This window comes from Impatiens glandulifera, chromosome 1, assembly GCF_907164915.1.
Source record: "Impatiens glandulifera chromosome 1, dImpGla2.1, whole genome shotgun sequence".
Classification (NCBI taxonomy): Eukaryota; Viridiplantae; Streptophyta; class Magnoliopsida; order Ericales; family Balsaminaceae; genus Impatiens; species Impatiens glandulifera.
Genome location: NC_061862.1, coordinates 105,911,399 through 105,923,264, shown reverse-complemented (window position 1 = coordinate 105,923,264; position 11,866 = coordinate 105,911,399). Strand labels below are relative to the sequence as shown.

The 11,866-nt window shown below is 33.3% G+C and overlaps 1 protein-coding gene across 1 annotated transcript; it reads right to left on the bottom strand.

Moving 5' to 3' along the window:
* Window positions 1–332: 332 nt before the first annotated feature.
* On the bottom strand, window positions 333–5,574 carry LOC124939393 (probable CCR4-associated factor 1 homolog 11). The gene is made up of 2 exons (XM_047479876.1): window positions 4,902–5,574; window positions 333–478 (listed from the first exon to the last, which is right to left on the bottom strand). The coding sequence occupies exons 1-2, from the start codon at window positions 5,572–5,574 to the stop codon at window positions 333–335; spliced, it is 819 nt and encodes a 272-aa protein (XP_047335832.1).
* Between the last annotated feature and the right edge of the window lie 6,292 nt (window positions 5,575–11,866).

The window sequence follows — 11,866 nt, the reverse complement described above, 5'->3', positions numbered from 1 at the left end:
TAGAATAGGTCTGAGCTATCCGTATTTAAGGAACTACAATGTTTCAAATTGTTGAAAAACTTAGAATACTAAGAGTACAATTGCAGAAGTTCAACCAAGTTAGGTTCAGTAAAATCTCCATCAAAGCTGTTGAAGTTAGAGAAAAACTTATAAAAGTACAAAGGTAAATCTTTTGCATCAATATACTAAGAAATCTTGCTAATATAGAGAAGAATGTGCTAGCGGAATTCATAAAATTAAGTTCTTATGAAGAGAGATTTGATAGACAGAAATCAATACAGAATTGGTTGTCTTTGAGGGATAAAAATACAACGTTCTTTTACAAGAAATGTTCAACTAGGAACAGGAGAAATTGGGTGGTCAGATAGGAAAAATATAGTGGGAGTGTTGTTATTGGACAGAAATAGGTTCATGGGGAAACAATTAGGTTCTACAAAGAATTGATTGGCACCAAGAGAGTAAATTCCAGTAACATTAGCTACATTAGCAGAATTAAACAAAAGTAGATTAGATATACTGATGACAACAAGTTGATGGAGAGGGTCACAGAGGATAATGTTAGACAAGCAATGTTCCATATGAATGAGGATAAGAGCCTTGGGCCACATGGATTCAATGTAGATTTTTTCAAGAGTAACTAGAGCATTATTGGTAAGGATGTGGTGAATGGGGTGTTAGAATTTTTTTTAGAATAGAAAGATGTTGAAACAATGGAATGTTACCATATTAAATATTATTCCTAAAAGCTTTACACCTAAAAAGATTCAAGATTTTTTCCCTATATCTTGCTGTAATGTTATTTATAAAACCATTTCGAAAACCATTTCCAATAGGTATAAAAATGTAACTTCTTCTATTGTTAGTCATGGACAGTCAACAGTCATTCTTAGTCGTTTTGTGTTTTGTATCCAATGATATACTTCTTATGCAAGGTCTTCTTAAGGGTTATGGTAGAAAAAGAATTACAGCTAGGATTGCTATTAAAGTTGATATTAGGAAGACATTTAATTTCATTAGATGAGATGTTATTCAAGACTTTTTTGATTGTTTTTGGATTTCTTAATATATTTGTGGAGTGGATTATACAGTGTGTGACGTCCACTTATTTCAATATAAGTGTGAATGGTGCTCACGAAGGATTATTCAAAGGTGAAAATGGTGTTAGGAAAGATGATCCCTTATCCTCATAAATATTTGATCTAATCATGGAAATATTCAATTGTATCTTAAAGGAGATACTAAAGAATAAGCCATTTTTCAATCATCTTTTTTTGGAGTAAGAAATTACCCATATTTATTTTGCAAATGACCTATTTATTATAGCGCATGCGGATGTGGACTCCATGAATACCATAAAAGAAGTTCTTAATCAATTCTCAAGTATCATTGGCCTCTATATAAATGAAGAAAAGAGTGTTGCTTTTTATGGAGGGGTGGATGAAGTAACTAAAGAAAATATTTTTATTGTCACTGAAATCAAAGAGGGCTAACTGCCTATCCGGTACTTGGGAATGCCTCTCTCGTCCAAACTGCTCATAATTACACATTACATATTGCTAAATGAGATGGTCAAAAATTCAATAAATGTTTGGGCCTCAAAAAGCTTATCATAGGAGGGCAGAATGAGTTGATTACTAAGGTCATAATGAGAAGTATTGGATTTTGGGCACAATAGCTTGTTATTCCTAAAATGGTGATCAAAGAACTTGATAAAATGATGAGAGACTTATTTGGGCATTCAAGAGAGAGAATGAAAGAAGGTAAAATGGGATTATATTTGTAAACCCAAGAAAGAAGGAGGCCTCAGTATTAAAAACTACACAGAATAGAACAAAGTGTTAACTTATAAACACTTTTGGGAGATTGGAAAAAAGGAAGATTCACTTAGGGTCAAATGAGTACATTTCAGATTCCTGAAAATGGAGAGAAGTATCTGGACGTGCAAGGTGAATGAGAACATGTCTTGATTGTTAAAGAAGATTCTGAAACTATAATAAAGTGTGGGATTGTTATATCAAGTCAAATTTGGCGAGGGACATTATATTCTGTTATGATCCATGGTTCGAAGGAGTCTCCCTCATTATGAGACATGAAGCCGGAAACATCCGAATAAGAAGAGGACAACAACTGACAACTATGCGTGATGTTAAGGAAGGTCAATGCAATGATATTCTAAGGTTAAATCTGGATGGGACAAGAATCTTTCAAGATGTTAATCGTATAACCTTTCATGAAAAGGTTGATGTGCATGAATGGAAGGTTGAGATCAATAAAAAATTTAGCTATAGTTTGGCATGGCAATGTATTTGCTCTCGATGGCAGATTGTGGAGTGGAATCATAGCGTATGGTCTTCTAGGATTATACCTCGACATCAGATTACGCTTTGGCTTGTTCATAGAGGTAGGTTGATGACTAGAGATCGCTTGAGCTGGTTCATGACTATTCCTAACACTAGATGCGTCCTATGCATTGATTGTGAATAATCAATCTCTCATTTATTTGGTGAATGTAACTTCATTAAATATCTTTGAGGAAAGTTTCTCAACAATTTCAGTTTACAAATCCCTTGCTTAATTTTAGCTGTATAAAAATTTAGTGCTTTCAAAGACTAAAGGAAACTCATTAAGGCCAATTTATTCAAACACTTTTATGGATGCCTTATGAATCATGTTTGGATGAAGATAAATGCTAGAGTGTTCTCTAGAACAAGGAGAAATGAAGAACATGTTTGAAATGATAGATGGTTTATATCTTATTCACACATAGAGAAAAATTCCAATCACAGTAAGGAATTGAGAGCTTTGTCAAAGATGGGGATAATGTTTGATGAAGTTGCAAAGGAATAAATATTCAAGGTGAGATATAAATTGATGCATGGTTGCTGGTTTTTGGATACTCAAAATGTTGAAGGTTTTTGTAGAAAAATTAAGAAAATTAATTTTTAACCGGCCAAACACTTCTTAAAACGATTTCAAACCGGACAACACTTACAAGTTTTGAATATTTATTCTAAATAATTAAAAAAGAGAAATTGTTAGAAAAATTAAGTAAGTTAATTTTAAACCGGACAAAGAACTTAACTAGTCTCAAAACTCCTTTTTGCAGGTACCGCACCGGACCGGTACAGATACTCTGTCTCAATGAAATTTGGGCAATCAAGAATACCGGTGTTACTTCCCTAAACCGGATCGACTAAAATGAAAAGTCGGATGAAACATCCTTTCCGGTTGGCTCAAAAATCGAAGATCTTAAGGCCAACGGGAAAATACTCAAATCCATGAAATCTGTGAAAGATGACGTAATGAATTTCTTGGATAATGAACACAAGAAGGATCCGTGATCCGAGTCAGAAGTATGCAACAAAAGCAATGATGATTAATTATCCAAGATCACAAGCAACCTTCTGAAATAGGCGACCGGCTAATGTATGTCTGTCAGATGTCCAAAATGACAAGGCGTGCACGCCACCTGAACCTGACCAGTTCGGCTGACCAATCAATGAATGAGTGAGAAATATGACCGTTGTCATATTCTCTATATAAAGAAAGCCAAGAACAGTAAACAAAAACAGACAACGCGCGCGAGCAAGAATCAACTAAGCTTTTCATATAATCAAGCCCGAAGAACATTCTGAGTTGATATAGCTATTTTGTTCTAAAAGTGAAATTGTTCTAAGAAGAAATCTGTGTATTTTACCAAGTGTAAAAATATTACATCATTGTGTGAGTGGTGTAACCGATGAGCAGTAAATAAGACTCGTTCGGATTGTGTAGTGTGTTGTGTAATATTCCAGTTAGTGAATATCCTTCTCACTATTTGAGAAGAATGGGGGACGTAGGAGAGTTTGCTCCAAACATCCATAAAATCCTATCTCGTGTTCTCCATCTTTACATTCCGGCTTACCTACTCTAACCGAACCGAAACATCTAAAACCAAAATAACTAATAACTCACTTAACCGAACCGGCTTTCTCCTTAAACCTATATCTCATAAATACCTTCCAAACCGAATCACATACGTTGCTTCAGATTGAAACGGACATTTCCGCACTTGAACTCGGTTCAAGAGTCTGTGACAGTCTGTGTAGTGTTAAGAGCGGTTCTAGTCTTTAACCGGATTAGTTCCAGTTGTGTTGTGTTGTAAACGATTACCGATTAGCCGGACTCTGGTCCCCTATCGACCATCCCGATCCTAACAATTTTGTTAAAAAAGAATTGTTTGCTTGCTGTATTTTCTTGTGGGTTGTTTGTGTGTTGTATTTTTTTCTAAGTGATGAACTCTTAATTCCTAATTTTGTTTGCTTTTAAAATTAGGACAAATGGTTGTTTTGTCCTAATCTCAATACTATTGTATATTTCTCCCCTTTTGAAATTTTAATTAAATGACAATAAATTATTTCCAAAAATAAAAAATAAAAAATTCAATACACAAATAAGGCAACAAACAAAATTATTTATAACAAGTTGAGATTCTCTAGTCCTATGATCTTAATTATCATCAACAATATTTATTTTTGAAACCAAAATGAGTAAACAAAGATTCAAGGGCAATAACCAATATGCAAATATTAACCATAACCTGAAATTTCAATTTAATGAACAACATAATTATAAATACAATAATAACTTATTACTTTAATCCTCACATTTATTTTATATGTTTCCTCCCCAAAAAAAAACTAAGCCATTATAAATAGTTCCGGTAGCATGAGGAAATTGCGGCCAAACAGGCACCATCAACATTCGACGAGGTTGAAACTCGACTGGCAATTTAATTCCGTGAATGATTCCCTTGAACCGATTAAGATGACAATCAAGATACCCATTAAAATATATTTCTTTGACCTTAAAAAAAACATGCATGGTCAAAAGGCTATCGGACCCAGCCTGGTGGCTCTGACCTGAAATCCTATCCACATTTAGGGTTTCTGCCAATCGACTTAAGCCTCCGTAAAGACCCCTACAAAATTTCGCAATGTGCTTCAAATCAAACACTGCTTCCCCAAAAATCTCCCTAACCAAACTCATGAACATGATCAAATTGGGTGGGAGGGGTCTTTGAGTCAAAATTTTGACAACAAAGCCAAAATCGTATGCTCCGTGAAAGGTGACCCAATTCAGATGAGAGGGGCCGCATAGAAGGCCAGATGATATTAGAAGATTTCTGAATAAACCTAAACTAATACCTTCAACTTTGTTCCTAACAAAGTCAATTCCAGTTTCTCTTAAAAGTGTGATAGAATTAGGATTCTGAAAATCAGAATCCACATCGAAATTATCTAAATTAAATTGCCAAACGTTAGAATTAACGACACCAGAATGAGGGTTGGGCACAGATGACAGAGTAAGGCCCACTTGAATCAACTTCATGGTATCCACATTCGCCTTTAAATAAGAATAATTTACGGGTGGACTGAGAGAAGAGAGAAAGTGCTTAGGGACGTCAGGATGAAAGATGGTACCAGGGAATTCCATATCAAATGAGGCGTAAACAGATAAAGGGAGGAGCATCCGAATCACATTAAACTCCTCTACAACATTATAATTCCAAACTTCACGAATGATACTAGACATTATATAAAATCGAAGATGTGTAAAAGAGATCAACGCCCAAACGAGAAAGAGACGAAAGAAGTTGGAATATTTTTAATTTTGCATAGAGATGTGACATATATATTTACAAGTTTCGGTGATTTCCAAAATCTATATTAGATTTTGTTATTAAATTATTCTAAATTTTAATTCCAAATCCCAAAACTTTCCCTTTTCATTTATTTTCAAGATATTTAAAACTTTAACTAATTTCTATCCAGATATTTCTACTATCATTATCTTGTTTATTTAATAATATACTATAAATATTTTGTAATCATTAAATAAAATATTGTAATTTTTTTTAAATTACAAGAAAACTTATAAAATAATGGTCTCAATTGCTATTTGAGGTTCGAACTATGATCATTTGTACTAAATGAAGCTCAAATTTTGATGAGTTTGGAACTATCAAGATTTTAGTGATTTTTGAGGTTTTCTAAATGGATAACATGTCCGTTATCTTATTTTAACATATTATTTTTATTTTTCAAATAAATTTGTCATGTTTTAAATGAAATGATATATTGAGACGTTTTGGACGTATTTGTTAAAATAGAGTATTATTTTCGAGATTTACACATTCCAATTTGTCGAAGTTAGTTTGGGTGATTAAAAAATGTATAATTTAAGAAAAGAAATTAAGAAAAATTAATACATGTATATTTTGTATTTATTTATAAAAAAACTTTATAACGACATAATTTTGTGTATGGTCTACCAATTTAAACCGTATTTTTGTTTTAAATTTAGTATTTATAGAGATATATGCATTCAAAACTGTCAACTACGGTTTGAATGCCTTAAAAAATGTGTAATATTGGATAATTAGAAAAATAAAATAATGAAAAAATTAATTATTGTTTTATTTTTTTACGAATATGATAAATTAATTTAAAAAAATTATGTTCAAGTAAGTAAAAATGAAAGTTCATTCGTATGTAAGAAAACCTTAAATGATTAAAATTGTGATAGATGGAGTCACATATGAAACAATTCAAATTTTGAACCATATTTTTGTAAAAACGATATACTATCTAAAATTAAAATAGAACTATTATTATTAAATATTCATGGATAACTATTATATTATTCTTATTTATTATAAATAACTAAAATTTTCTTTAGAGAATATAAGATAAGATGTATGCTTAAGAATAACTAATTTTGTGTATATACAGTATTTTATTTTGCATTGACTCCCCCATCGATTCCCCACCTGGAAGCCAAGTGAAAAAATAATCCATGTTGAAAAATAAACCAGCACGTGCTATTTTCGATTTGGATTCAATTATAACCTTCACCTATCGAAGAATAGCTCACATAAAATTCAGTTATATATTTCTCACTCTGAGAAACTCAAATCGAAGAAGACGACCGCGAAGAAATCGAAGACGACCGTGAAGAAGATAAAGAAGACCACAAAGAAGACGAAGACGACCGTGAAAAAGACGCCCTCGAAGAAAGTGTATGAGTTTAAGCATTGATTGTTAGTAAATTGAGAGTTGTTGGTCTTAATTTTATTTCATGTAATTAGGACTTATTTAATTATTAGTGGGCTTGGGCTGTATGTATAAGTAATTTAGGGTTTCTAAGCTAAATACTCCTTTTAAGGGTTGTTTTTAAAGGTTGATATACAACACTTAAGACTCTTAAGACTTTTCCTCTTTAACAAATATTATTGTCCTTTCCAGTATTTTCTAGAGTTTCATTTCTACATAACTGTTCTTAGAAGATCCAATAATCAGAACCAACATTTGGTATCAAAGCCTATCTATTTAACATGTTGTCAAAATCAACTAGAGATGCAGCGACAATGAAGATTGGAAGAGAATGGAACGTTACGCTCTCCTATTCGTTACTCACAAAGAGTAACTACTCGGTGTGGGCATTGAAGATGTAGGTAAACTTACAAGCACAAGGAGTGTGGGAAGTTATGATGCTCGACGAGGTCGACGTATGGAAGGATAGAATGACTCATGCGGCCATCTATCAAGCGCTCCCCAAGGACGTTCTTCTCATGGTGGCCGAGAAGGATTCTACCAAGCTAGCATGCGAGACGTTAAAGACAATTCAAGTTGGAGAGGAAAGAGTCAAGGAGGCAAACGTACAAACCTTGAAGACACAATTCAAGGCGATTCACCTAAAGAATGGGAAATGGTGGATGATTTTTCCATGAAATTGACATCCATCGTGACTGGTATCCGCTTGTTGGGAGAGAAGGTAGAGGAGATCTTCGTCGTCAAGTAGTTCCTTAGAGCCGTACCAAAAACATACATGTAGATCGTTATAGTGATCGATCAATGTGGTTACCTCAAGAATATGATAGTTAAGGAGATTGTCGGTCGTCTTAAAGTCCAAGAGGAGAGACTTCGTAGATACAGAGACCAAGATGAGGAGAATCTATTGTTCACGCATGATGAATGGATGTCACGAATGAAGAAAAATGGAGAAGACATTTTTTCTTCTAGATTGGTTAGTCGCAGCGACAACGGTGGAGATAACCGAGGTCATGGCAAAGGGTGAGGTGGAGGTCGACGTTGTGGAAAAAGCTCACCTCGACAAGAAGATGTCAATCCCCGCAAAGACAAGAGCACAATGAATTGTTACACTTGTCAAAAGTACGAACACTAATCGTCTAAGTGCCCTAGGAAAATATCTGACAATGAGACAAACCTCACTAACTTCTATGACGAGGAGCCATCATTAATGTTTTTTAAGGTAGTGAAGAATGCTTTGCCCGAAGACGATGAGGCAAACCTTACTAGCTTCTATGACGAGGAGCCAATATTAGTGTTTGTTGAGGGAGTGATAAATGCTTTTCTTGGAGACGAGGAGACAAACTTTAAAGAGTTCGTTCAAGAAATGTCCAAGGAGGAATCATATGTGGTGTTGCACAGTGAAGAGAAATTCATGGAAAAACTCCTCGCAAGTGGCAATGAGTGTAATCACACCGATGTGTGATACCTTGACAATGGAGCAAGCAACCATATGATGGGCATCGAGAGAAGCTTGATGAGCTCGATAAGAAAATTACAGGAAATATGAAGTTTGAAGACGAAAGCAAGGCACACATGTTTCTTTATGCAGCTTGTGGGGAAATCTGTGTTAGTAGAAATACCGTGTTCAAGTAGGAGAAGAAGTGGGAGTGGTGCAACGACAACAATAAGCTCGTACAAAATTCAGTGGAGTTTGAACCCTATGAGATGTCTATGCGGAGGCACCACTAGTAGAGAAGGATTATGATGAATTGTTGTTGCTCACCACCGATGAGCCAACAACATATCACGAGGCGATAGTCAAAGAGTCGTGGTATGAGGCCATGGAGAAAGAACTTGAGTTCATTAGGATGAACAAGACATGGGAGCTCACCGATTTACCACTCGGTCACAAGACCATCGAGTTAAAGTGAGTTTTCAAGTTGAAAAGAGACAATGAAGACAACATCCTCAAGCACAAAGCGAGATTGATAGTGAAAGGCTATGTGTAGAAGCAATGCGTTGATTTTGAGGAGACCTTTGCACCGGTAGCAAAACATTACACAGTCATGCTAATTCTTGTCATCGCAGCTCATCGTAGATGGGAGATTCACCACTTGGATGTCAAATAAGCATCTCTCAATGGTGACATCAAAGAGGAAGACTATATCGCTCAACTTGAAAGCTTCATCATTAAGAATAAAGAGCACAAAGGCTCAACCTGAAGGTGTAAAAGTTATACAAGGCTCACTACGGACTATGTCAAGCACCAAGGGCGTGGAATATTTGCCTCAATGAGAGAATGATAAGTTTCAGATTCAAGAAATGTTCTCAAGAGCAAGTTGTGTACATGTGACCATGGTGAAGAAGTATTCATTGTTGGCATATATGTCGATGACTTAATCGTGACAAGATCAAGAATCAAGGGTGTTGAGGAGTACAAAAAACAGATGATGAAGGAGTTCAATATGAGTGATCTCGAGCTACTATCATAATATCTTGATATCAAGGTGGATTAGAAGAAAGATAGCATCGAGGTGAAGTAGAAAGCTTATGCGAAGAAGGTGTTGAAAAAAATTGCAATGGAGGATTGCAACTCGAGCAAGTATCTGATGGAAGCAAAGTTGTATCTCGGAAAAGATGTGGAAGGAAGATTAGTGGATCTGAAAGAGTATATGCGTATCATCTAGCGTCTCAGGTACTTGATGCATACTCGACCTGATATCTCCTATGCAGTTGGCATAGTAAGTCGATACATGGAGTATCCTACCACTCTACACCAACATGTAGTAAAACACATTCTTCATTACATGAAGAGAATGACTAGCTATGGGATTCAATTAAGAAGAGAACGAGAAGTTGAAAAACTCGTTAGTTTTACTAACAGCGACCTAGACTATGACACAGACGATAGAAAAAACATCGAATGGATGGTGTTTTATCTCAATGGGAATTTTATCACCTCGCAATCTTAGAAGCAGAGAATTGTTGTTTATCTTCATGTGAGGCGAAGTTTATGATAACTATTGTAGTGCCGTGTCAAGGAATTTGGTTGAGAAATTCGTTGTGCAAGGTACTTGGATGCGAGCCGAGTTCGGTAACACTCTTTGTCGACAACAAGTCCGCAATATCATTAATGAAGAACCCGATGTTTCATGGACACAGTAAACCCATCCACACTCGGTTCCACTTCATCTATCAATATGTCGAGAACAGAAAGATCATTGTAGAGTTTGTAATTACTAGAGAGAAATGTACCAAAATTCTCACCAAGGCACCATCAAGAGTCAAATTTGCGAAGATGCGAGAGCTACTCGACGTAAAGAATCTCGAACAAAATCAAGCTTACGAGAGAGATTGTAAATTTAAGAATTGACTGTCTTTAAATTGAGAGTTGTTGGTCTTAATTGTCTTTTATGCAATTTTAGTTTATTTGGGCTTGGGCCTATATGTATAAGTAATTTAGGGTTTCTAGGTTAATTACTCATTTATAAAGGTTGTTTGTAAATGTTGATATATAACACTTAAGACTCTTAAGACTTTTCCTCTTTAACAAATATTATTGTCCTTCTCAATATTTTCCAAAGTTTCATTTCTTCATAACTATTTTTAGAAGATCTAATTATCAGAACCAACAAATACGACCTGAATACGTTAGCAAGTAATATTTTTAAAACTTAACTGTAATGTCTGATTCTTGTAAACTGTAATGTCCAAATACTAAAGAATTTTAAAGTGATTTAAATTAAAATAAATTGTCTTATAAATGGAACTGTAATATATTTTAAACTGAAATGTAATGTCTGATAAACTGAATTATAATGTCTAATAAACTGAAATATAATGTCTGATAAACTAAATTATAATGTCTGATAAATTGAATTATAATGTTTGATAAACTAAAATGTAATGTCATTTAAACTAAATTGTAATGTGTTTTAAACTGAAATACAATTTTATATAAAATAAACTATAATGTCTCAATAAATTGAAATGTAATATCTAATAATCTGAAGTGTAATGTTTGATACTAAACAATAATGCTTAATAAACTGAAATGTAATGTCATTTAAACTAAACTATAATTGGTTTTAAACTAAACTGTAATATTATTTAAACTAAACTATAATGTTATTTAAACTATACAGTAATATCTTATTAACTGAATGGTAATATCTTATAAATTGTGTTGTGTTGTTATTTAAACTTAAATGTAGTATCTTATCAAATGAATTGTGTTGTTATTTAAACTGAACTATAATTTCTTATAAACTGAACTGTAATGTTATATAAACTGAAATATAAATTCTTATGAACTGGCCTGTAAATTCTTATAAACTAAACTGAACTATAAGTTCTTATATATTGAAATGTAAATCCTTATCAACTGAAATGTAAATTCTTATAAATCAAAATATAATGTTTAATAAACTAAATTGTAATGTATGATATACTGAACTATAATGTATAATATATTGAACTATAATGTTATTTAAACTGAATTGTAATTTCTTATAAATTGAACTACATTGTTATTTAAATTAAACTATAATGTTATATAAAATAAAATATAAATTCTTATTAATTGAACTATAAGTTCTTATAAACTGAAATGTTAATTTTTATAAATAGAACTGTAAAGTATGATAAACTGAACTGTATTGTCTTATAAACTAAATTGTAATGTCTTATAAATGAACTGTAATGTTTTATAAATTGAACTATAATGTGTTTTAAACAAAAATATAATATTGTTTAAAATGACCTATAATATTTTTTAAAACTAAACTATAATT